This window comes from Hemiscyllium ocellatum, chromosome 2 (assembly GCF_020745735.1).
Source record: "Hemiscyllium ocellatum isolate sHemOce1 chromosome 2, sHemOce1.pat.X.cur, whole genome shotgun sequence".
NCBI classification, from domain to species: Eukaryota; Metazoa; Chordata; class Chondrichthyes; order Orectolobiformes; family Hemiscylliidae; genus Hemiscyllium; species Hemiscyllium ocellatum.
The window spans coordinates 121,715,023-121,742,224 of NC_083402.1; the positions used below are offsets into that span (position 1 = coordinate 121,715,023).

The 27,202-nt window shown below is 40.3% G+C and overlaps 1 protein-coding gene across 2 annotated transcripts in view; it reads left to right on the forward strand.

The window, feature by feature from the left end:
• The window catches only part of trpm3 (transient receptor potential cation channel, subfamily M, member 3), a 115,806-nt gene that overhangs the window by 18,471 nt on the left and 70,133 nt on the right, over positions 1-27,202 (forward strand). Inside the window, exons 6-7 of one of the 2 annotated variants that reach the window (XM_060845948.1) lie at positions 3,610-3,784; positions 5,736-5,859. In XM_060845948.1, coding sequence (XP_060701931.1) covers positions 3,610-3,784; positions 5,736-5,859 — 299 coding nt within the window. Of the gene's footprint in view, positions 1-3,609; positions 3,785-5,735; positions 6,143-27,202 lie in introns of those variants that run through there. The other variant, XM_060845956.1, reaches the window with a different exon arrangement.

Genomic DNA, 27,202 nt, shown 5'->3' on the forward strand with positions numbered 1-27,202 from the left:
CCTCCTCTGTTACATCAACCTGTTCTAGCATATCAGTCTTTTTCATGCTGTCCTCAGAAACATCAAGATCTCTCTCAGTAATGAATACTGAAGCAAAGTATTCATCATGGACCTCCCTTACTTCCTGTGACTCCAAGCGCAAGTTCCCTTCACTATCCCTGATCGGCCCTACGCTCACTCTGTTGTTCCTGTTGTTCCTCACAGAAGTGTGGAATGCCTTAGGGTTTTCCTTAATCCTACCCCTAAAGCTTAAGGAACTATTGCATGACTTCCAGCAACTATAAATTCCTTCACAGTGCAACAACTTGAATAAAAGTCAGTTAACCAGGGATGATAAAGGAAGTTAAGAATTGTATAAGATTTAAGGCATACAAAAGTGAGCAGAATTAGTATAAATCTGAGGATTGGAAAGTTTCTGTAATACAGGGGAATCAAGAAACTGACAAGGAAAGGCAGAATAGAATATGATTGCAATCTTGCAAAACATAAAAACAGACTTTAAAAAGCTCTTGCAGGGATGTAAAAAGGAAACATTTTGCTAAAATGAAAGTGGGTCCATTTCAAGCAAAGTCAGGTGGAGAAGCGAAATGATTACTTTGTGTTAGCTTTCACTGAGGCAGATGCAGTAAATCTTCACACATTAGAGATTCAAGTAACTAGGGTGAATGAGGAGTTGAAAATTATGGTTGACAAACCTGTTGGAGGTTTTTTTTAGGATGTTACTCACATAATTGATAAATTAAAGCTCATGGGATATGAGAAATGTGTAGTAATGGATTAAGAATTGACTAACAGACAGAAGACAGGAAGTAAGAATAACCAGACCCTTCTTGCATTAGCAGTCTATATCCTAACTCACCACCACATCCCGTACACTCAAAACTCCTATGCTCCCTAACCTATAATGACTCCCAGTCTGCATTATTACAATTCAAAATTCTCATCTTTCTTATTGAATACTTACATGGCCTTGCCTATTTCTTATCTCTGAACCTCATGTTACTCCATATCCCTCTGAGACAGATGTCTGAGTTCCTGAATATTCTGTAAATCTCTAGTTTTCTTCACTTCCAGCATTGCCTTTAGCTACCTAGGTTCTGAGCTCAGAAATTACTTTCCTGTGCCTTTCCATCTCCCTTCCTCTCTCTACTTCTCTAAGGTGCACTTGTTGCACAAGTTTATAAGGATCTGAAAGGGTTAATACTGAGGTTTGCCTTAAGCATCACCCAGTATGATAATGTCAGATTGGCTTGGTGAGAGAACAACTTAGGATCTCTCAAAAGTAAGGCCTAACATCCAGGTCTGTTAGAGGCCTCCAACAATATTTATCAGAGTAACTTGTATGTAGTCGCTATCATGTACAAATTAAGAGCCGGTTCTCATTTAGAACAGCAAATGGTTTTCCTTTACCACACCAGATTGTAAGCACTGTAACTCACTACTCTAAAAAATGGATGATGGCAGCAAATCTACCCCATAGTAAACCATAGTCCAAACAGACTCATACAACACCTTAAACCCCATCTTTTCCATCAACTCTTTGACCGCCTACCTCCTGTGAAACATCTGGGGATACTCTTTTATGTTAAAGCTGCTATGTGAATGCAAGTTGTTGTTAAATGCAACAGAACAAAAGAAGGAAGCACATCAGATATTCTGATGAAGTGACTGATTCTTCGATTAAAAGGTTTCCAGCAAGAAAATTAACCTGTCTACATTTGTCAGGTACACTTGGATGCATGATTGATTTCATGCATTTTTTACTTTAGATTTACAGCATTCACAATTTTAGCTCATAAATTTAAATGATATTTTGAGGAGACACATAGCTTTTATTTAAGAATAGGAGCTATTGAACAAGTTTTTTGACTGTTTGCTGTCCATGCAGAAATCCAGCATGACGTTTTGACATGTTAGGCAAGTTAATTGTAAAACATGTACCGATATTAGTTTATCTTTGTCAGCCCTGGTTGTGTAATTTGTTTGTTAGCTTCTGAAGTAGGTCTCTGAAACAGAACACATTTGATGTTATTTGATTTGTAACTGAAATTAAGTAATTAATCAGAAAATGGAACAATTTCATTGGAACCCCAGAAGAAAAATGTCTTATTCTCATGACCTGAACAAGAATTATCCCTTAACCAATGTGACGAAAACAGGTTACATTGGCCACTACTGCATAACTATTTGTGGGATCTTGCTGTGCATGTGTTCATCATCAAGCTTTCCATAATATATCTGTGAGCACACTTCAAAAGTATCTCATTGGCTGTAAAATACCTTTGAGTGCCCTGAGGTTGTGAAAGATTACAAAGGAATCTCGATTATCTGAAGAACATGGGTGGGGAGTATTTTATTTGGTTAATCAAATTCTGGATAATCAAATGCCAGATAACATAGTTTAGCCAAGCATCGGGACTTTGCGAACTTGCCGGATAATCTGATACTCAGATAATTGAATGCCAGATAATCGAAGTTCCTCTCTATGTGTAAATGCAAGGTATTCTTTATTTCTTCCTCAATATAAAGAACCACGGCAGTTGAAAATGGTTGAGAATTTACATGTATTTTCAATATTTCTCTCATGCTAGATATATTCCTAGTTCAATTTTAAAAAATAGATGCAAACTCTTCACTGGAAGCTTGATGAAGCCATTCATGGCATTGGAGTGAAACCCAAAGACAATGATAATAAATACAGGTACTTGAGGAGGCCTTCCAACCCTGTACCACCATTCAATTAGACCATGCTGATCTGTATCTTTCCTCCATTTACATGCCTTAATTCTGTAACAGTTAATGCTCTTGGTTACTTAATATGTCAATGCAAAAACCCTGGGTACAAAACCATTATTGCCACTTTTCCCACTCTGTACTCTGCAAGTACACCTTCTCAGTGCAAACACAGAATCATCGCATTAAAGGGCTTATTACGGCCCACAGACACACTGTGTACTAGAAAGTTGGCACTCTGGTTCCTGTGCTGGAAAATCAGGGTAACTGTAATGGAGCCTTCTATGTGAGGAGATTGCAATATATCATTTTTTCTGCTTGAGTAGATCAGACATGCTTCATGAACTAGGTGCAAAACACTTAACTATTTACCATAGCTTGTTATTAGGCTATTATCAATTATCCTATTAATAGAATATTCTACTGACTTATACAGTGATACAATAACTTCACAATGAAGTGTTGTAAAGTAGGAAATTTTGGAGTCAATTTGTGCAAAACAACATTCCAAAAACAGCAAGGTGATAGCATGAAAGTAGTTCACTTATAAGGGCTGGCTGAGAGATAAATGTTGACCAGGGCACCAGGAACAGCTCCACTGCTCTCCTTTGAAAGAGTGCCATTGGATCTTTTACAACCACCTAAGTGGTTAGACAATGACACATCTGAAAAAAAAGGCACCCCTCAACATTGCAATCTCCACTTTGTGCTCAAATCTCTGGGATAAGACTTAGACACTCAGCCTTCTGACTTCAAGGCAAGTGTGCTACATAGAGCTAGACAGCTTAGATTTGACCTGATAGACAGTTTGATGCATTTTGGTCCCTCGATCTTCCCCTTGACCTGATGTGTCTCTCTCCCTCTCTCTCTCTCCAGGGATTGGACAGGGGGTTCCAGTGGTGGCACTCATTGTGGAAGGTGGTCCCAATGTTATCTCCATTGTGTTGGAATATTTACGGGATACCCCTCCTGTGCCTGTGGTAGTCTGCGATGGCAGTGGGCGGGCTTCAGATATCCTCGCCTTTGCTCACAAATATTCCGAAGCCGGAGGGTAAGTACCAAGAAAGCAAAACCTTTCAACTTCAACTATCATTTCTTGGGCAAAATAACCAACTGGGAAAAAAGAGATATAGCCATTTAAACAAAACCTGCATATTGCTGAAAAGAAAGCAATTCTGGGAACATCTGATTAACCTTTTTGGTGCACTCCTTCCAATGCATAACATATTTCCTGAGGTAAGGAGACTAAAACTGTACAGAATACATGATGTGTGGCGTAACCAAGTTCCTCTAAAGTTGAGGCAGAAGTGGGTACTGCAGATGCTGGAGGTTAGAGTCAAGATTAGAGAGGTGCTGGAAAAGCACAGCAGGTCAGGCAGCATTCGAGGAGCAGGAAAATCAATGTTTCAGACAAAAGCCTTTCATCAGGAATCACCTTTCCTCTAAAATTGAAGCAAGACTTCACTATTCCTGTACTCAAATCCTCTTGTAATAAAGGCTGACATTCCATTAGCTTTCACAATAGCTTACTTTAACTGCGTGTTAGCCATCTCATTGACAAAGACATCCAGGTCCTTTCATACACCTAAACTTTCCAGTCTCTTACCATTAAAAAATACTGAACGCATCTATTTCTCCTACCTCATATTTTTTCACATTATGTTCCATCGTCCAAGTTCTTACCCATTCACTAAGCCTGACCAAATCCTCCTGAAGCCACTTTACATCTTCCCACTTAGCTTTATAACATCTGAAAAATTGGATCATGTCCCCACCTCCAAATAGTTGATATATATTGTGTACAATTGGGTCTGATTCTTATGGGTAATCACAGCATACCAAAGTGAAAAAGATTCATTTATCCCTAGTCTTATTGTCTGTTAGCCAATCATCAATCAGTGAATTACCTCTTATTTCATGTGCCTCAATTTTCTTTCTGACCGACCTCCTGTGGGGCACTTTAAAAAAGCCTTCTGTAAATCTAAATATATTGTTTATCAAATCTCCTTTATCAATTTTGTTAGTAACATCATCAAAAACGCCAACAAATTTGTCAAACACAATTTCTCATTCAAAAATCCATGTTGACTATGTCCATTCAGATCATTCTTAACTAGGTGGTTAAATATTTTTCATGTTATATGTGAGAATGTATAGTTTATATATATACTGTGGAGTGTGCAATGATCTATGTGCTTTAATTGCATAGTTCAATGGCTATACTTCCCATCAAAATGTTGAGACAATGGATATCAAAGGGCTACAATTTAAAATTGTTGGACGTATCGTAAAAATAGTCATTGCACAATTAGTAAATCCTCTCCAAGTTTTGCTGTCATTTCAAAGTTCTTACTTTGAAATCATAGTCAAAAACATAATTATGGGTATAATAGTGAGAGTTTCTCAGTAGCTAGGTTATAACCAACTCACCTAGAGCAGAAGTATATCAAAACTGATTGTACTTGGTACATCCTCATCTAGACGGGTGAAATACAATTTAAAACATTATCTGCAATACTTTGGCAAAAGTTTAGACAAAAAAATCTTTTGAAGCTAGAGTTCAGGGGTTAGTGGTAGGGAGCTGAGATTAACTTCCATTAGGCACGATGTTATAAGGGTTATAAATGAAAGAGAAGTAAAATAGAGTTAAAAGAAAGGTCAACCGTGATCTTTCAACCTAAGTTAACTTGTTTAATGCAGGTTAGGATTTGAAATTCGCTACCTGATAGAGTAATTGAGCCAGATTGTATGGCAGATTTTAAAAATAAATTGAATTAATTTGACAGAAAAAAAACTTCAGGGGTATGGAGGAGTTGGACTATCTGGTTTGCTCTTTGAAAACCCCATAAAATCTTGATGCACCAAATGGCCTTTGGTGAATGGTCTGATTGTATGATGAGGCAGGTTCATGAGTAATTCCTGTTCCTAGGTTATCACCTCAGTAGATCCCTTGTCACTGTGTAATTCTAAAGGCTCCATTCATTCTCTCTTTTTCACATCAGGGTAATCAATGAATCTTTGAGAGACCAACTGCTTGTCACCATCCAGAAGACCTTCAACTACAGTCGCACACAGGCTCAGCACCTCTTTATAATTTTAATGGAGTGCATGAAAAAGAAGGAACTGGTGAGTGAAGAAACACCTCCGGGAGTCCCACATCGGGCACAGTCTACAGAGACACGGAGAGACACAGCAGACATAATCCAGCTGGTCAGAGTTTTTACCAAAATCCAGTCACTAGTAAAATTTTACTCTCACCAAAGTAGAGCTTATTGTGACAGGTGAAGGGAGGAGGATCATTCAATCTAATGGACTGTCCTGTAACACACAGTAAATCATGAGATGCTGTTTTATGAACTCTGACAAAAAGTATCCATTCTTTTTTGTGAGAATGGGCATGTTTTATCAAGGATCCTCTGTTATATTTGGGAAAATATAAATTACCAAAAGGAACCAGAGCAGAATAACGTTTACGCAGCAAGTTGTTGTGATCTGGAATGCACTGCCTGAAAGGTGAATGAAAGCAAGTTCATTGGTAGCTTTGAAGTGGGAATTAGATAGGAATTGAACTTTGCAGGGCTATAGAGACAGAACAGACTGATGTGGGACCATTTGAATAGCTTTTTCAAAGAGCTGACATGACCACAAAGGACTGAACAGACTGCTGTGCTGTAAATTTCTATATTTGAAGAAATTCCTCCACCTAAACCAACTTACTAATGCTTTACAAACCCTCACACCTAATAGATTATTATAATGCTTGTTTCTTTAAAATTGTATGAACAATTTTACTGTTAATTTGATATTGTTCATGAATACCAGAAGAACCTTATTCATGTGCCTCCTATTATCTACATAGAACATAGGAAAATACAGCGCAGTACAGGCCCTTTGGCCCTCGATGTTGCGCCGATCCAAGGCCCACCTAACCTACACTAGCCCACTATCCTCCATATGCCTATCCAATGCCCATTTAAATGCCCATAAAGAGGGAGAGTCCACCACTGCTACTGGCAGGGCATTCCATGAACTCACGACTCGCTGAGTAAAGATCTGTTCAACAACTTAATGATTCAATGGAAATTTTATGCTAAAAATGAGAGTAACTTTAATTTTGTAGTTACTGAGCATCTGTAAGAAATTTTTGAAAATGGATAAATTTGAGCTTTAACTCCTGCAAACCCAATTACTTGATGAAATCCAGAAAGTTAAATCATATTCTTTCCAGAAGGTGCCTTAAGCTATAAAAGGTGACATAATCTCAAATAAATTTAAGGCCCAGTAGGATATAATCAACAAAGTGTTGAGGATCAAAAAGGCAGACTTACATTTATAGAAGAGGAAAATCCTGAGCACTTGGCAACTCCTATCATGGGCATCTGCTTATTTTTTTTAATATTCTCAAACGTACACAAGTAAAGCAGGTAAATGTCCTTCCTGCCCTCATTACAATAAAAAACTCTGAACATGTGGAGTTTACACATTCTCCCAGTGTCTGCGTGGGTTTCCTCCCACAGCCCAAAGATGTGCAGGTTAGGTGAATTGGCCATGCTAAATTGCCCGTAGTGTTAGGTGCATTAGTCAGGGGTGAATGTCTGGGTGGGTTGCTCTTCGGAGGGTCAGTGTGGACTTGTTGGGCCGAAGGGCCTATTTCCACACTGTAGGGAATCTAATCTAATCTAATGTAATGTCAGTCAGATTTTGAAGTGGTGAAGTAATTTTCAAGCTTGACTTGACCTCAGTAGGCATTCTGTCAGCAGTTTCACGAGGAAAGTGAATATGAATCTTTGCTTTGCAGTTGTTCAGTAAGACCAACAGTGTGCCTTTATTCAGAATTTCCAAATATATCTAAGATTGTGTCCTTTTTATAAAATCACAAACTATTATTTTTCCACTGCTTTGAAGTGTATATTTATGCTAAACAGGCAGCTTCCTTCTTCCCAGAAAAAAAATCTCCAAGCACAGCAGTGCTCAGGATGAAACTACAATAGTCTCCTAACTGGGTCATCGCTGATACTCCCACACAATGCCTTCAAGGGCTGTTGATTTAACTTTGCCAGTGTTTGGCATGCACCCTTTGTCTCTTTCCAGATTTTATGTTTTCCAAAACATTTAAGAATAGCAGAGCATCTGAAATAACATGAAGAAGTAAGACATTTAGTTATTAAGTCTGCTTCGCCATTCAATAGGATCAAGTTTGATTTAACCAATTTCATTTTCCTGTCCTATCTATATATACTTTGATTTTCTCAATGTCCAAAAATATATCAGTCTTTGCCTGAAATATGCTCAACAATTGTGCATCTCGAGCATTCTGCCATAGCAAATACCAACATTTCACAACTGTCTTGAATAAAGAGGTTTCTCCTCATCTAAGTCCTAAATGACTAACCTCTTCTATAAGGACTATAACCCATTATTCTAGATTCTCTGCTCTCTAAATCACTCTCTAAACATTGGTGCATTCAAGCTAGTTTTCAGCAGAACAAACACATTTTCACAAAGCAATTGCACTTTCTTTTCTGATGCTGGATAAATTAAACCTAGCCCTCATGGCAGCAGGTTTTAGAATTCTTTTTTTATAAGTGTAAAGTTGGTTTATTGGATTTTACCTGCAGCTGTGGTTTGTGAGGAGGGAAATGTGTTTGTAAGGCGGTAAATGATAATGGGATGGTAAAGTGGAGGATGGTGAGGCTTTGATGAAAGGGTACGGACTTGTGAGAACGGTAGAGAGGTCTGTGAACCTGCAACAGCAATGAAACATTCTTAGGTTTAGTAACATTGACAGCCATACAGCTGATGTGGCATCTAGGGAATAGGCTATTGACAGAACACCAGCTAAAAGGAGGGATGTCATTCAAATCAATCTTAAAAATCACTTTGTTCCATCAATCTCTCCACGACAGTAGTTTCTAATGCAATTAGCTGTCCATTTCAAAATCAACACATTCCCTGGCATCCACACTTGGAAATGTGCATTCACCCAGCAAAACTAGCTGTTATAACATTTTTCATCAGGTTACTTGACGCTATATGCTTCTATTTGACACCTGCCCATGTTCATCAGTCTTTGCCCCAAAGAAAATATTTCCTATTAAAGGTGAAGAAGCTGTTATGAATGATCATCTTCAGCACACACCTTTACAGGTGAGATAAAGAAATGGTGCAATATTGTGTGAAAGGCCATAATCTATGCCTGGATCTCTTAATGCAAGTTAGTATTATTTATCATATTAGTCTGATCAGCCAACCACATGATGGAATATTAAGAGATTCATAAAAGTAGGTTCTAAAGGAACATTTTAAAGGACGTGAACAGCGAGAGGCATGTGAGGAGGGAATTCCAATGCTTCGCACCCAGGCAGCTGAAGGCATGGCCCTATTTGTATCTTATCAATTCTTTATTCAAATAATTAACAAAGAATTTAATCTGTTTTGTTTCTGTTATGCACATTCTACTGTGTATTTTATGATTTGAAAGCTATGTTGTATTATTTGCTGAGATTTTGTGCGAGTCGAACATTTGTATTTTTAATGTTTTTATTATTTCTTCATAATTGTCCGCACCCATCTTTTCATAAAAAAATCACACAAAATCCTGTCTTTGTATATTTTGTTAATACATAAACTCTACCTGAGTAGAAAGTGACATGTTATCTGTGTATTGCAGTACTTCTAATTAGTTGCTGACCGTCGTCTTCTGAAGGGCAATAAAGATTGGCAAAATGCTGAAGTTATGGAGTCATTGAGTCATGCAAAACAGAGACACACCTTTCAGCCCAACTCGTCCATGCTGACCAGGTTCCCTAACCCCAACTAGTCCCATTTGCCTGCATTTGGCCCACATCCCTCTAAACTTTTCCTATCCATGTACCTGTCCAAATGTCTTTTAACTGTAGTAATTGTACCTGCGTCTACCACTTCCTCTGGCAGCTCATTCCATACATGCACCATCTTCTGTGTGAAAAAGTTGCCCCTGGGGTCCCTTTTAAATCTTATCCCTCTCACATTAAACCTATGCCCTCCAGTTTTGGACTCCGCTACTCTGTGGAAAAGACCTTAGTTATACTTTTTATCTATGCCCCTCATGATTTTATAACTCTCGGCCTCCTATACTTCAGGTAAAAATGCCCCAGCCTCTCCTTATAACTCAAACCTTCCAATCTCCAAGGTAACATCCTTGCAATTTTTTTGCACCCTTTTCAGTTTAATAACATCCCTCCTATAGCAGGATGACCAGTATTGTATGCAGTAATCCAAATATGGCCTTACCAATGTCTTGTACAGCTGTAACATGACACCCCAATTCCTGTAATCAGTGTTCTGACCATTATAGGTTAGAGTGTTAAATGCCCTTCTCACCAGCCTGTCTACCTGTGACACCACTTTCGAACAACTGCAACTGCACCTCTTGGTCTCTCTGTTCGACAACACTCCCCAGGGGGCCTACCATTAACTGTGTAAGTCCTACCCTGATTTGTCTTAAAAACACCTCACATTTATCTGAATTAAACTCCATCTGCCATTCCTCAGCCCACTGCCCCAGTTGATCAAGATCCCACTGTTCTCTTAGATAACCTGGTTGAGAAGAGATTTGATCATATTTTCAAGATATTGAGGGGACCTGATAAGGTAGATTGGGAAAAACTATTTCCACTGATTGGCAGTTTAGGACCAGGGAAATAGACCCTGTTCCTATCTTTACTGTGTTGCCAGTGATGCTCATATCCTATGAATAAATTAAGAAGTAAACTAAATGAGATCTGAGCAAGATTGAACACAATTGATCCACTGATAATTTGTTGCTTTTTCCTTCCCTGGAGAAGGAAAGAGATTGCCCAGTTGTTTTGATCAAGTAAATTCATTTGTCATTTACTCTCCTCCCCATTTTTCGAGCATTCATGTACCAATCTTTCTTGACACAAGACAAATCTACTGGGAAATTATTGCTCAAGGTCTTTTCTTTGTTATTTTCAATCTTTAGAGAAGAGAGAGCAGAGGGGTGACCTGGTGGATCATTGTCATCATATCTTTAGTAGAGCCATTGGCTTCACCTTGCTCCCTTAGCTAAGTTTAAGTTGCCCTTAGTCCATGTCTCAATGTTATCCACACATCCAATTTTTCTTCTTCCTCTCCTGTTTTTAACCCTCCATTTCATCTTCAGGTTTTGCCAGGACCACATTGTCAGCTGTTTGTTTCCAGTGTCTGTAGTTGGTTATCTTTCTTTCTCTAACTGTTCACAGTGACCCTTTTTGATGAAGTTTCTATTCTTGATTTCATCCATTCTTTTGTCTTTCTGTTCTTCTAGCTGCCTCAGGAGCTCTTTAACATTATGAAAGGGTTGGAGTTGGAATGTTTCTTTGTGTAGACCAGGAAGATTAGGAGCCATAAATATAAGATAGTCATTAAATTCAATACTGAATTCTCGAGAAAGTTAAAAATTACACAACACCAGGTTTAGTTAAATCTGTTGGACTATTACCTGGCATTGTTTGATTATTAACTTTGTCCTCAATCCAACACCAGCACCTCCAAATCATGAATTCTGCAGAAATTTCTTTACCAAACCCTCTCCACACACAAACACCTTCACTCACTGGTGAGAACGTAGTACTCGCAAACACATGAAATGACTGAGGTGAATAGGATAGACAGAAGGAAATGGTAAATAAGCAAGAAGGGGAAAGAAGTCAAAGGATATGGTGATTGAGTGGGACGAGGCTTGAGTGCCGTATAAGCACCAATCAAGTCAAATGCCGGATGCTGTAGATGTATGACATAAGTAGCAATCAGTATAATTCTCTGCTGCCTCTCTCTTTCTCTAACATTCAAAGTGCATTGTTTTTACACAAAAGTAAGCCTCCTTAATTCTCTTCCATAGCTTTAAAAGCCATTTGAACAAACCAGTGTTTAATTTGAAAGTGAATATTCATAACACTCAGCACTCACTTATGATTGATCCTCTTGAGATTAATTTGATAAATTACCAGTAGAAGCAGCAGTTTATATCCATATCTTATTATTTCAAAGGAGGTAAAGCTGCGGTTGACGTAATTTGTGGTAAAGTTTTACTCATCCAAACCTCACACGGTAGGCATTAGTAGCATATTGAAATTCTTGATCATACATATTCTAAAGCTCAATTAGATTACTGCTTCACTTCAGAGTAACATGTAGGAAATGACACTTTAGTTTGAAGTTGCAATGACCGTCACTCTTAAAGCAGATAACGAAAAGATAAATGTGACTGAAAAAACTGCTCTGAATGGGTTTAGTATCTTTCCATGTTCCAATATAACAGCATGATTGTTTTAACATTTGTTTGAAGTACAATTTGGTATATAATGGTGTTTGAACCTTAATACTACAAATGCCACTTTTTATTTAATCAAGGAAACTATTCAATTAGGCAATGAATTCCAAATCAGAAAGTCAAAGCTGATTCTAAATGGGCTGCATGGTGGCTCACAGTGGTTAGTACTGCTGCCTTATAGCACCAGGGTTCCAGGTTCAATTCCAGCCTCAGGTGACTGTCTGTGTGGAGCTTGTGCATTCTCCCTGTGTCTGTGTGGGTTTCCTCCCACATTCCAAAGATGTATTGGCCATGTTAAATTGCCTCTAGTGTTAGGTGCATTAGTCAGAGGGAAATGGGTTACTCTTTGAGGGTTGGTGTGGACTTGTTGGGCAGAAGAGCCTGTTTCCACACTGTAGGTAATCTAATCAGACTGCAGTTTTAATTCTAATTTAGGGAAATAAACAAAAGAGGCTCATATGGATGAAGAGAATTCTTTACATAAGAAACAAGGTATTATGATCTGCAATGCACTGCAGGTTAAAGCAGATTAATGAGCAACTTTCAACCTGAAGTTGAGAAAAGTTGCAGGGCAATGGGGAAGGAGCAAGGAGATTAGCACTAATTGGATAGTTCTTGCAAAGAGCTGGCATGATGACACAGTGGCTCAGTGGTTAGCACTGCTGCCTCATAGTGCCAGGGACCCAAGTTTGATTCCAGCCTTAGGTGATTGTGCAATCTCCATACAGACATTCTCCCCGTGTCTGTGTGTGTTTCCTCCAGGTGCTCCAGATTCCTCCCACAGCCCATAGATGTGCAGGTTAGAGTGGATTGGCCTTGGTAAATTGCTGAAGAGTGTTCAGGATATGTAGATTAGGTGCATTAGTTAGGGCTAAATGTTGAGTGATAGGGTAGGAGAAATGGGTCTGGGTGAGTTACTCTTCAAAGGGTCTGTGTGGACTTGTTGGGCCAAATGGCCTGATTCCATATTGTAGGGATCCTATGATTTACAATGTGCTGAACTGCCTGATCCTATGCTGTAAGATTCTATTATTCTAATGCTTGAAGAAAGAAATAATGGAGAACTGGGCATGATTCTGAAGCAAAAATTTCACAATGCTTTGCGAAGGAACAATTGATCCTCCAATACGTTTTAATCAGTAAACTTCAAGAAGAGAGAACAGTCTTGAAATCATTCCAGAATGTCTATTATTATCCATCAGCACCAAGAATTAGCTGAAGGACTAATGCTCTTCATCTAGTTGATACATTGATGAATTATGCACACTGATGGATTATGATCATGATGCATTCAATGTAAGTTTATAGAATGGCTGACAGCTGATTCATGATAATGACAAAAATAGATTTAAATCATTTATGTCCTTATCTTGCTCGAAGCATATACCCTGTGAAAAGACAATTCTGTGAGACTGGTTCACCAGCCGTGAATTCACACTACACTCTAAACTTAGACAGTAAATTGGAAAGTTTATTCCACAATAGGATTTGAAATTGGATTGTACATTAATAACTGAGAATTGTTAACTCATTCAGGTCTTTTTTAAAAATAATTGCCTATGATGTCTTTTTATTTAGAATCTTAACTAATCAATGAATTGCTTTTTAAATAATTGACCCTTGATCAAAACAGTAGAGAAAAGATTGAAGAATGACTTTTCTAATGAGCCTATCACATCCTCTCAAATGATCCAAATGCTTTATAACCAGTGATGGACTTTATAAGTATGGTCACTGCTGTAATGTAGGAAATTTGCAGTCAATTTGCACACATACCTCCTACAAAATGACTTAAATCTGTCCTAATTATTTATTCACCAAACTGTGTTGCACTCTGCGTTATTAAAAGCAAACATGTATTAATGATCTCAAGTGGAATATATTGCGCGCGATCTCTCTGGTTTCTAGTTATTGCTTGCACACCTTGTTGATCCTTACAGTGTGAACTCTCTTCAGTATTGATAGCAGTGGAAAACCATTTGGCTCCTCTGAAGAAGGGTCACTGAACCCCTGATGTTACTTCTGATTTCTCTCCAAAAGAGCTGCTAGACCTGCTGAGCTTTTCCGATAATTTCTATTTTTGTTACGGCTAATTCTGTATACTTGCGGGTTTCCATCTTGATTGCTGCAAGAACAATATTTTTTGTGCCCACATTGTTAATTGCAGAGAAGTCTGTTGTTTGCTTGGGTTCTAAAATGTGCCTAGGGATCCCTATGTAACCTTCTATCAACAGTCCATTGACCACTTGTTTCACAACCATCTGTTCCTAAACCAAATGTCTTTAATCCATTGTTCCATGACTGGCTGTTGCTGCACCAATGGTTTCTTAACTCTAATTAGTTTAAAAGTGCTTGGGACAAGCACTGAAATGTCATAACATTCAAGTTTATGGGTCTTGTGTTGGAGAGTTGGACTATTGTAGAGTTGGTGTGGTTTTGACGATACAGACTCAATGGACTAAGGGGCCTCTTCTGTATTGTGTGGTTCTAGTTTGACTCCTTCCATCCATCTGAAGAAGATTGAGATCTTCATCTCAAGAGTGTGTTGTGATCCTGGATGGGAGTAACTGTTTATGTTAAGATCTCAGTCTAGGCCACCAACTTCGTGTTATGATCAGATAAGGGACTTGTATGTTTAATAATAACTTTTATGTTTAAAGTTGACAAAAGGTGATATCCAAAGGACTTAGTAAGAATGCAAAGCCACAAGATTCTACAGTTTTGAACAAACAAGAAGATATTACTGAGTAATATAGTGTCACCAAGCATCCCACTGTGCACATCAAAGAGCAAGTGCAATCATGACAGATCCAAGGATTTCTTGGTAACTCTTCCAGACGTTAATGACATGATGGGTCATCAAATCTCATTAAACATTTTAAGGGATCACAATTCTATGGTTTCACTGATCCAGCCTTGACACCCCCTCTCAACACACACTTTGTATTGTTTCCCTCAATGACTGCTCCTGTTCTAGTTAATAAATCTCCTGTCCAGTCTTCATGCTCCAGTGGACTGCAAAACTACATTCTGATACCTATTCACAGGTACAACCCCAGCTTTTCTCTGACAGCTAGCTTCACCAAGCTGGTTCTTGCCTTGGATTTTTCCTTGAGCTGCCATCTTGCTGAGCTGGATCAAATATTAACTGCTATGACTTTACAACTCCCACTCTAAGCTGTACTAACCTATTAGTGACACCCAGCTTCTTGTAACCACCATAACTTCTTTGAGGACTTATGACTTTTTCTAAGCCCTGACTACAACACCCTGCTGCCTAATAATTCTTAGAACTTGTATTCTAACAGCACAGAGATTTCTATCTGCTCTTGGGACTTAACTATCTGTCCCCTATATAAAACTCATATAGTTCACTTAGCTTCCCTGTAATACATCTGAAAATCCGTAATTTTAGCAGGGTGCCTACTCATTGTCTCATTCTTAGTTACATCTTCAGTCTGTTTCCTGTGAATATCTTTAGAATGAAAATGGTGTGGCTGGACTGAAACTAGCCCATTTCATGAAAGGGTCTGGAGTGTGGAAGTAGGTAAAGGACATTAAAGAAAGTTTTCAGGTTCTAAAATGATTGAACTTGATATTGAATCTGGAAGGCTGCAGGTTCTCATTTTCACCTACTTATGGTTCCCATTGTCAGCTTTTCTTTCTCCTTTTCACCCCCCCACCTGTCTTCAGCATAAATACTACTCATAGCTACTATCAGGTTTGAAGAAGGGTAACTGGACTCAAAACATTAGCTCCGCTTTCTATCCCCAGATGCTGTCAGACCTGCTGAATTCTACCAGCAATTTCTGTTTTGTTCTATTTAAGGACTTTTGGTATCTGCTGTCTGTCTGACTGGCTTCTGTCATTATTCTTTTATGATATTTTACCTGAAGAACTGAATAGATTGTGCTGATTTCCTGTGGCAATGTTGATCATCTCCTTTTATCACTGATCTGTGCTGCTTCCAAATTTCTAGGTCACTCACCATCTGAATGAATTTCGCAAGAGTCAAACCTTCTTTTGACTGTATTAATCTGACAAAGACTCATCAGCAATTCCAACAGCAGTTCTATCTCTTGTGAACTCTGATTTAATTCGCCATAGTCTTATTTCTCCACTGTTGTTATCATTAATTATTTATGGATTACTCTGGATGCAGAACACTCAATTAAATCTTTCTCTTACAAGTCTTGCAATAACTCAATTTGTTTTGAAGTTAAGGCAATTGTCAAAACTTCCAGCAAATCTTTGAAAGTATCTGAGACTTCTTTTATATCTTACTGAGTTGTAATTTAATCAGTTATTCTTCCATTTGTACATGGTGTATTTATATGCACAATTTCTGATTTAGTATTCAATGTGCATGCAATTTTCCCTCTTAAGAAGTGTTTTCTCCATAATGTCTAATTCTGTCCACTATTTGACCCATTTCTGAATTAAATCTTCCTAGTAATATTATGCCTGATGCCATATCATCTTTAATGTCATTACTTCGTAACAGCAGTGCTGTTGTTCTGTGCTGCCAGTGAACAGCTTTCTTATGATTTAGCAAGCAAAATACAAGGTTCCCATTTTCTGCAGCTAGAGTAGAGAGAGCCTGGCTTTCAAAGGTAAAGTGAAGGATTTCCACCATTTTTTACAGCTTTTCTGTATGAATCTTGCTAATTGCAGACTGAAAATAATTATTCCCATTTCTTTCACAGATTTTTCTGAATGATTCCAGCTGTCTGCAATTTCAATACAGACTTGCCTCCTTTACCATGATTTTAATAATAGATCACTTCTGTGGCCTTAATAAATTCTCCTAGCTTATTTTTCCATTTGAAGTTGCCTGTTTCGGCTTTTAAATTGCCCCTTTATTGCTTTAATTCTGATTTAATGAAATCCCCAGATACGCAACTTCATTTTAATTTGCTTTGTGGCCCTTGATTTCCCTTACTGTAGCTGTGCCTCATGTTGCTCATTTGGAATGACAATGATGCTTGGTCTATGCTGGAAGTACTTCTCTTTAATTCTGGCTCTCCTAGCCTCTAATTCTGCACCTTTTAAACAAAGTGTTGTCTTGCTTATCAGGATTGAAACTCAATTCTCAGAGTCTCTTAAGTTGTGGAATACATCTACAGATCACTGGCACACAATGCAACTCCCAACTGTCTTGGAGGGACCAAAACTCAAGCTCCAAGGAGTTCCTAAATTCCTTGTAACCTCAGAGGTGCTTTTATCATTTCTATAGATTCTACTGCACCTTGCCACAGAGTTTCCCTTTGAAGAGTTCTTTAACGTTCAGCTCATCCTGATGCTCAATGTCTGCCTGATAAGGATTCTTAAGGTTTTATCTGAGGAAACCTTCAGACTGCCACTGCTGCCAGCAAGCTGAAGCATCAGCTAACTGGAAACTGCATCACTGCTCACCTTGTTGTTAAAGCAATCCACATCACTGACTGGGTCATGTTGTCTGAGACTGTCTGCACCACTGCACACCTTGTGCTAGATTTGCTACTGTCATCTTGTCTTTAGGGTGGGGCTTCGCAGGGTCTGTTTGGTCAAGTACAATGGAGGAAAGCCAATCTATTAAACAAGATAGAAGTTTTTGCATGTTAACAACAATGTACAATTTACATGATCTTATAGACATTGTTACAGAGACTACTGAGGAGGACCTGGATGGTGGATCTTACTCCTTTGAGATCCTACTTTATTCACCAACCAAATCCATATATCACCATTATTGTGGGTAGTTCCTAAGGTGTTCCTCAGTATTAATCCCTTCAGACCATCCACAACAAAGGAATAGTGACATAGTTTCACATCAGGATGATGAGTGGCTTGGAGGGGAACGTGCAGGCAGTTGTGTTCCCATGTTTCTGGTGTCCCTATTCTTCTTGCTGGTAGAGATTGAGAGTTTGAAAGGTGCTGTCAAAGGACCCTTGATGAGTTATTGCACAGCATCCTGTAGATGGTACAGATTGCTGCCACTTTGCACCAGTGAGGGAGAGAGTGATGATTAGATTAGATTAGATTCCCTACAGTGTGGAAACAGGCACTTCAGCCCAACAAGTCCACGCCGACCCTCCAAAGAGCAACCCACCCAGACCCATTCCCCTTCATTCACCCATATCTAATGCACCTAACACTGTGGGCAATTTAGCATGGTCAATCCACCTAACCTGCACATGTTTGGACTGTGGGAGGAGGCCAGAAGAAACCCACGCAGACATGGGGAGAACGTGCAAACTCCACACAGACAGTTGCCCGAGGCAGGAATTAAACCCAGGTGTCTGGTGCTGTGAGACAGCAGTACTAACCACTGTGCCGCCCATGAATGTTGACAGTTTGATAAGGTGCCAGTCACATAGGCTGATTCTTCTTGCTGGTTTTTTTTTTCAAATGTACCCATGTCATTTGGCCAGCGTTAATTGGCCAGGCCTAATTGCCCTTGAGAAGGTTGTGGTGAACTGCCTTCTCGATTCTAGAGTGTGGTTGGGACTCCACTCATCGAACGAAACAGTGAATATACCATCACTCTCCTGGTGTGCTCCTAGATAACAGACAGGCCTTGGAGAGTCAGGGGATGAGTTCCCACTTCAGAATTCCCAGCCTTTGACAGACTCTTGCAGCCACATTGTTATTATAACTGGTCCAGTTCAGTTAAACATAAATGTTAAAAAATGGGTGTTTGAAAGAAAAAAAATCTTTTATTCCCCATCCCATATCTTTGAAGCAGCACTGTGCATAATTTTAAAATATTAGTTTTATGAAATGAAGTATTACTGTAGCTGTAATAAAATTTTGGAATAGTACACCAGAAGTATACAATTCACCCTATCAAGGCTACACAGCTTTTTAAAAATAGAAATCTAGAAAGTCCCATTCCCCAACTCTACATTACTTTTTCCTTTCATGTATTTATCCAAAACCATTTGAAGGCTACTATTTAATCTGTATCCACCACTACAGCAGATAGCTCATTCCAATCCTAACCACTCATAAGGTTAAAAAAAAGTTTTACATATGCTACTTCTGATACTTTTGCCAATCACCTTAAATCTCTATCCTCAATCAGCTGTTGGAAACAGTCTGTCTGTATTTACTCTATCCAAATCCTTCAGGATTTTGCAAGTGCCCAAGTAGTCAAAAGCTCAGTCACATATTGAGTGACACCTAATGGTGTTGAGCTCATTTCCCAGATTTAATGCCACAAATGCTTCAGGAATGCTTTAATAATTTATTAACAAGCTGTCAGAAATATCACAGTGGTACATGAGGAAAAAGTACTGCAAGTGCTTTCAAATTGGAATCAGGAGCAGAAGCTGCTGGAAGTATTTAGTCGAGCATTGCAGAAGGGGAAAAACAGGTAACTTAGTCAAGATTTTCACCTCAGAAACACATTTTTCCTGTTTCTTAAAAGATGTTGAACCATTTTACTGTGTATTTTCATCAAGTTTTACTTCATACAGCTTTCTGCTTCAAACTTACAACAGTCTCAGAAAATTAATAATCTTCCTCTTCTAAAGACATCTTTTGATACTGGAGCATTAAAATCAATAAATGGAGTATCAACATTGCACAGAATTAAACATCTGACAAACTTGAAGCATGAATAATTCCATCAAGTTTCTCAACACAAAAATTATTCTTTTCAAGGGTTGAGACATCAATATGTTGTATATAAATTACTTTATAAATATATCAGGTGAAAATTAAAACAGTATTTATGAAAAATTCCTTACTGTAAGGGCTGGTAATGTTTAGTGAAATTAGCGCCCATTTGTAGAAATGCAATTAGAGGTGATTAATGATAAACTTAGTCTTAAATATCTACATGAAGAAGTTATTTTAAAATCATTCCTCTAAATGGCCTTGTGTTGGGTGTTCCTATGTCTGGTTTAAATGGGTTTATTCCTCGCCTGGGTTTTGCAATCACAATTGATGATCCTTTATACTATTACTGCTAAATGATTTTTTTTTCACATAGTCAGGCATTTTGACAATAAATTTAAAAAACTCCCTTTTGTCAGGTTGGGTCCCAGACCAGCAGTTCTTACATATTAAAATGCAAATCCATATTGAGTTAAAAATCCTCCGTGGTCTCGTTTCTCCCTATCTTTCAGCCTTCCCCAGACTCACAACCCTTCAAATCCTCTCCACCAATCACTGATTTCCATGTTCCACAATGAGTGACAGTATCATAATCTCTAGAATTCCCTACTTCAAAATCATTGCCTCTCTCTCTTCATTTAAGAAGATGCTCATAATCTATTGACTAAAGTTTTAGCTTGATATGCCCTCATAGGATCCACTGTTAAATAATATCCAATAATGCTCCTGTATATTGCCTTGGAAAATTTTCCAACATAAACTGCACTATAGAAATAGAGTTTATTGTCGTCAAATGGGTATTGAGAAGCCTGACTCCAACTGCAGTGAATTCAACAGGTGGAATTCCAGTCCAGTTCACACATATTGGATCAAATCTCCTACTCTCTGGATTGTTGGAGACTGTATATATACAATGGATGATGTGTGTTGGTACCCTGTGACTGTCATGATGGGTGAGCCTAGGTGGGAATTTCCAGGGAAGCTTACATTTCTGATGGGAAAAGCCCCTGCTCCTGGGATCCAGCATGAATGTCAGAGTTAGAGACTCAGGATAGCTCCACTGGAATTACCTGGTAATTACCCAGGAAATCTAACCATTGACCCTTGACATTCCATTGCATGACCATTGCAGAATCCCAAATATCAATATCCAGGCAATTACCATTAACCAGAAATTGCATCAAACAGGCCATTTAAATACTGTGATTACAAGAGCAGCTCAGAGGATAGGAATGAATGCAGTGAGTAACTCACCTTCTGCCTCCATCTACAAAGCACAGAACTGTGATGGGATACCACCTGGATGAATGCACTTCAGTAGCGCTCAGGAAGTCTGACAGCATCCAGGATAAAGCAGCCAGCTTGACTGGCACCATATCAGCACCTTGAATATTCGCTCCCTTCACTGCCGTGTTCCGTAGCAATAGTGTGTCCTGTCTACAAGCAGGACCGCTTCGACAGCAGGTTCCAAATCTATGACCATTACCATTGAGAAGGATAAGGGCAACAGATACATAGGAATGCCAGCACCTACAAATTGCCCTCCAAGCCACACATCATCCTGTCTATGAAGTTCCTTCACTGCCCTGGTTCAAAATCCTGGAATTCACTCCCTCACAATACTGTAGTTGTACCTATAACATAAGGGGATTCAATGGTTTGAGAAGGCAGCTAATCACCACCTTTGGCAGGGCAATTAGAGAATGGCAATAAATGCTGACATAGCCAGTGATACCCACATCCCATGAAGGAATTAAAACATCTGGGTAAGTACATAAGATGCAACCATCAACCCCCTGCCAACTACCTGAACCCTGATCTACTGCTCTGACTTGACTACCCACCTGACCACCTGACTATCCTGCCTTATCAGCCCTAACCTGACTGTCCTTCCTCATCAGACCACAGTCCTAATTTAACCTCCAACAAATACAACTACTGACTCCACAATAAGACCCAACCATTCCTCCAACCTATCCTTCCTCAGGGACACCAGACTAGCACCATCGTCGAGTGTGACCAGCCACCATAACTTACGACTGGTCCCAACTACAGAACGAAAACCCCGAACTAGACTTGGCTACCCCTCTCAAGCTGACCCACCTCCCCACTCACTCACCTACCCACTTAGCCACCTCGCCCACCCACTCACTGCTCTTTCTAAAGATTATGACCAAGGTATGTTGACATGACTTATACTTCAGTGTGAGAGTTTGTGGCAGAGTGTTAATGTCATTGGACTAATAATCCAAAGGTTAGAATATTGGTCAATGAACATAGATCCAAATTGCACAATTGCAGCTGGTGGAATATGAATTAAATTACTTCAAAAAGTCTGTATTACAGAGCTAGTTTCAATAATTAAACCAATGTTGATTTCATAAAGACCTTTCTGATCCACTAAATCCTTTAATGAAGGAAATCTACCATCCTCATCTGGTCTGGCCTACTGGTGGCAATCTGGTTGACTCTAAACCTCTCTCAAGTGCAATTAGGATGTGCAGAAAATGGTGGCATTACCAGCAATGCTATCATCCAATGAAAGAATACTTTCTTTAAAAATTCCATCTCTATTTTTAATAATTATTTCACTGAGCACTTTTTCACAAGAATCAGGAGAAACATATTCTTCCTGGAGAACAATGTGTTCATTTTTTGCTAATAAATTATTAAGATGTTCCTTTTCCTGAGATATGTACCAATCAACCTGCTTGAATTAGCACAAAAGCAAAATACTATGGATGCAGGAAATCAGAAATGAAAACAGACAATTCTGGAAGCCTTGAACAAGGCCAAACAGTGTCTGTGGAGAGAGAAAGAGAGTCAACATTTCTAGTCATGAACTTTCGTCTGAACTGGGAAAAATAAAGTTTGTGAAAGGTTTTATCCAAGTACAGGGGCAAGGAATGAGGGAGAAAGGGAAAGAACAAAAGGGAGTTTTTGCAAAAAGTGGAAGGCAGGAGGAATTAAATGACAAGAAGGGATGATGATGCAGGCAAAAGGAGATTGTAATGGGACAAGTAAAGAAAGAAAAGATGGGCTAAAGGAGCTGTGATTGGCCATTGTTACACATCCAAATTAACAGCTCAAATTACTTTGGGCTATGGATATCACTGGATGAACAATGTAGAGTGCCTGTTGAATGGATAAACTTCAAATACATGTAGAAGGTAACCCACCAAATAACAGCAGTGCTTCCCTTGTTAATAGGTTTAATGACTATATTCAGGTTGGACCTGAGGTTGTATTGCCCAGAATGGTACACCTGAGCTCAAGTTACATGAACTTGAGATCTGGAGTCTTTCTGTTTATTATTGGCTGAGTATCCACCAACCTTTAGGTTTGCCCCAGCCATACATTTTTATTTAAAATCTACTTTATAGTGACAATAAATTAAAGAGCATTAGCACTGTATCTGTACTGAGAAGCTAACTGCTGAGGTTTCCTCCGGGTGCTCCGGTTTCCTCCCACAGTCACAAAGATGTGCGGGTCAGGTGAATTGGCCATGCTAAATTGCCCATAGTGTTAGGTAAAGGGGTAAATGTAGGGGTATGGGTGGGTTGCGCTTCGGCGGGTCGGTGTGGACTTGTTGGGCCGAAGGGCCTGTTTCCACACTGTAAGTCTAAAAAAAAAATTTCAGAGCATTTACATTGGCTCAGCAAGTCCATTTTGGTGCTTATACTCAGCACAAGCCCCCTTCATCTCATTTTGTCAGTGTGTGCTTCCATGCTGTTCTCTCATACTTGTGTTTATCCAGCTTCCCATTGCTACGACCACCAATAACCAATAGATGCAGTTAACAGCCAAAAAAAGTGACACATCAAGATTTCTTGTTTGTCATAGGGATCTACAGCACAGAAGAAGGCTCTTTATGTCCTTGCCAGTCAAAAAAAACACCTAACTATTCTAATCCTATCAAACAATAGCGGATGCTGGAGATCTGAAATATAAACAGAAATTGCTGGAGAAATTCAGCAAGTCTGATAACATCTGTGGGAAGAAAGCAGAGTTAGCAATTTGAATCTGATGATTTTTCATCAGAGTTTCTCCAGTAATTTCTGTTTTTGTTATTCTAATCTCATTATTTTTTAATGTTTACTATACCATGACTACAAATACAATAAATACATACTATTTGTATACACAACTCATTCTTTAAGCATGAGCTGAAAATGTGTTGCTGGTTAAAGCACAGCAGGTTCTCCAGCATCTGCAGACCTCACTTTTTACTCATTCTTTAAGCAACAAAACAGAATGTCCCCCTTTTTTAGTCCACCTGTCTTTTGTGTCGATATTAATTACGCTAGGTTTAATGCAAGGTGATTCTTAGCTCTCAAGGGTTTATTCCTGTTCTTTTCTCAGCCTGGAATCTTGAAAGCTTACTTTATAGAGGTTTCATTTCCTTAGAGCCTCCCCCCTGGCCCAAGGTAGCTGATTCTTCCACCCACACTACAGCAAACTATAGTGACTTTTCTGGCCTCTGGCTGCTCCCTCACTCCTGGTTCCATGCAGATACCAAAGTGTGCCTGTGATTTTCAGTGATGTTCTTGGGAAGCCTTGAACCGAATCTGTCAAAGGTTTGCTCTGTGCCCTACTCCATGGCAACATGAGTCATCCATCTAGATAGAACTGTTAATTAGCCACTTTCAAATGACCTCTTTCATCTTGGAACTATGTGGATAGTTTAAAACACAGCACTTTTCTGGAGCATTGCAGACTCACAGGATTGAATGGTACATCTTTTTGCTTAAGTGCAAGTTGCATTGAGTTTGTTTTTTGATGAATGCTTGCTATGAGACCCAGCATAGTTTCTTGCCCTATCTTGCCAAATATGGCTCATTAACTAATGAAGGCTTTATGCCCGAAATGTTGATTCTCCTGTTCCTTGGATGCTGCCTGACCCGCTGTGCTTTTCCAGCAACACACTCTCGACTCTGATCGCCAGCATCTGCAGTCCTCACTTTCTCCCCATGGCTCATTAACTACCTAACCCAATCCAATAGTATCTCTCATGTCCACATTCTATCCCCATCTTATCACATGCAGTTGCCCAAACAACTCACCACTCACCAGAAATCCCTGGATCCTGTTAAAAAGCAGCTGTTCACCTTGATGAGAACTGGCATCCAAAGTTGCCCTGCTTGGATCAAAGATGGACGCAAAGACTTTGGAGGAGAAGATGGGACCATGATTCTCCAACAGGGACCTGAAGGTCCTGCTCACGGGGATGGTACAAGGAGAGGAGTTCTCCCCCCAGAGGACCTGCAACGGAGGCATGCCACCAGACCAGTTTAGATCAAGGTTGCCACCTGGGTTGGTGCCACCTTTACAGTGCACAGGCATTGCCAGCAGTGTCATTAGAGACAAAAAAAATCCGCAGAAGCTGGAGTCCAGAGTAGACGGGCAGGAGGCTGAAAGAATACCGCAAGCCTGGCAGCATCAGGAGGTGGAGAAAGTTTAGTCCTGAAGGAGGGTTACACCCAAACCATCGAATTCTCCACCTCCTGATGCTGCCTGGCTTGCTGTGTTCTTTCAGCCTCCTGCCTGTCTACTCAACAGTGCCATCAGGGAAATTATTTTCACTGTGCTGCCAGGGCAAGTGCTAGACTGTTGTCTCTGCTCCCTCACACTCACTCTATCTCTGCTACTTCACCCATCAAAACTCATGGTCCGCCACTTTTAACTATTACTCGCAACATCTTCTCCCACTCACTCTCTGCAACCCCTCCCAACCTCCCAGGTTACAAACCCAGCACCCCCTCAGTGATGTTTACTCACTCCCTCAGAACATATCACCATTTTCTGATCAACAACACCACCCAATGTGCAATCCACATGGACCTCCCTTTCTCCCATTCCAGGAGTAGGCAGCCCACAATAGGCCAGAAGGAGCCTGGCTTGGTGGATGGCTGCCCAACATCAAACTCCTCAGCTGCTCTGAGGAGAGGATCCTGGCCCTTGCAGCAGCAGGAGACTCCAACTGCTCCAAACCGACCCTCTAACTGAGTAACTACCTCATTCCAGTGCACTCCTCACATTAACCCCTCAATCAGTGTCAGTCACAGCAGACCACCTCCCACCACTCGTTATGAAGCCTTCCTTCTCTTTTAATCTTGCATGTACTGCCAGCATCTCCACCAGCTCCACAACAAAATGGCTAGCTTTCCCAGAAGCCATCTCCTCGACGTTGGAGGACCTGAATCCTGAGGATTTAGAGGATGCATCAGCAAAGGCTGTCTCCTACACTCCCTACCTGCTCAGATACTTGACATCTTGGTGGCAATGTTAGGCTTTAGAGGTTTTTGAGAGCTCCACCTGCTAAACACCTCACAGCAGCAATTCCACAGCCATCGGAGTAGGTGATGCCCCAGGCCAATGGTACTTGCTGGAGGCCAGGCATCTACTCAGACTGAGGGAAGAGAGTGCCCTGTGATGTCGATAGTCAGGGACTTCATCCGCAATGCACAGGGAGGAAGGGGAGCAGCAGACAGGAATGTGGGATGCAATGGCCCTCATTGCCCAGAGGTTGCAGCAGTGCAGTGAGTCATGTGACTGACTGTTGGCCCTCCCTTGGACAGGCTGGCAGCGGCCAGGTCAGACACGTGTCAAGCTGCATTCCATTGGTCCTCAGGACTGACAGCATGGCAAAGGGGAATGGGAAACCTGGCCCTTCCCATGAACTCCATAGGCTTTGCACCTCCTCAGGTCTCCATCCAACATAGTGATGACAATGCCTGGTGTGGACATACATTTACACCTCTCCCCCTTGAACACAGTGTGTTGCTGACCATCGACACCATCCTGCTGTGCCCCCCCCGCCCCCACCCCTGCACCTTGCATGACCCCTGCTCATCCATGTTTTGTTCTTTCTCCTTGCAGATAATATTGTGACCCATCACAATTGTCACATGCTCTCTCTCAGTCTGCAGCCCCCAATCTCTATGAGTCATCCTCCCACAGAATCGCTTGCATCATCACCCCCATCCTCCCAGTTCCCCTTAATTTCTGTGGACGGACCTGACAGGATGACCGTGCCCACCACTCGAAACATCGTAATGGGACAGACCTGGATGAGAAGTGCTCCGTCCCCAGACTGATGAGTGTACTTCTCCCTGACTGAGTTCTCCCTGCTCCCTGGACTGGACACTCTGGAGCAACAGGGCTGACCATAACACTCGACTTCAGACATATGGAGCTTTTGACTGAAAACATTACAACCAGATGCCTTACCATGACTAGTCCACTGTGCTGCTCGGGGAGGCTTCTCTTGACTTACTGTGATGGGACCCTCCAAGGACTTTGATGGGACCCTCCAAGGACTCCTGGAATGGGAGAAAGGGAGGTCCATGTGCATTGCACATTGGGTGGTGTTGTTGATCAGAAAATGGTGATATGTTCTAAGGGAGTGAGTAAACATCACTGTCTACTCCCCTAATACTTTGAGACACAGCCCCCTGCTTGCTGCAGGTAGAGTGTGTTTGCTGCATAAGCTGCTAGCAAGAGGTGCCAATGTAATGTTGAGGTATCACTCTGCTGCACATCAAGGTGTCTGTC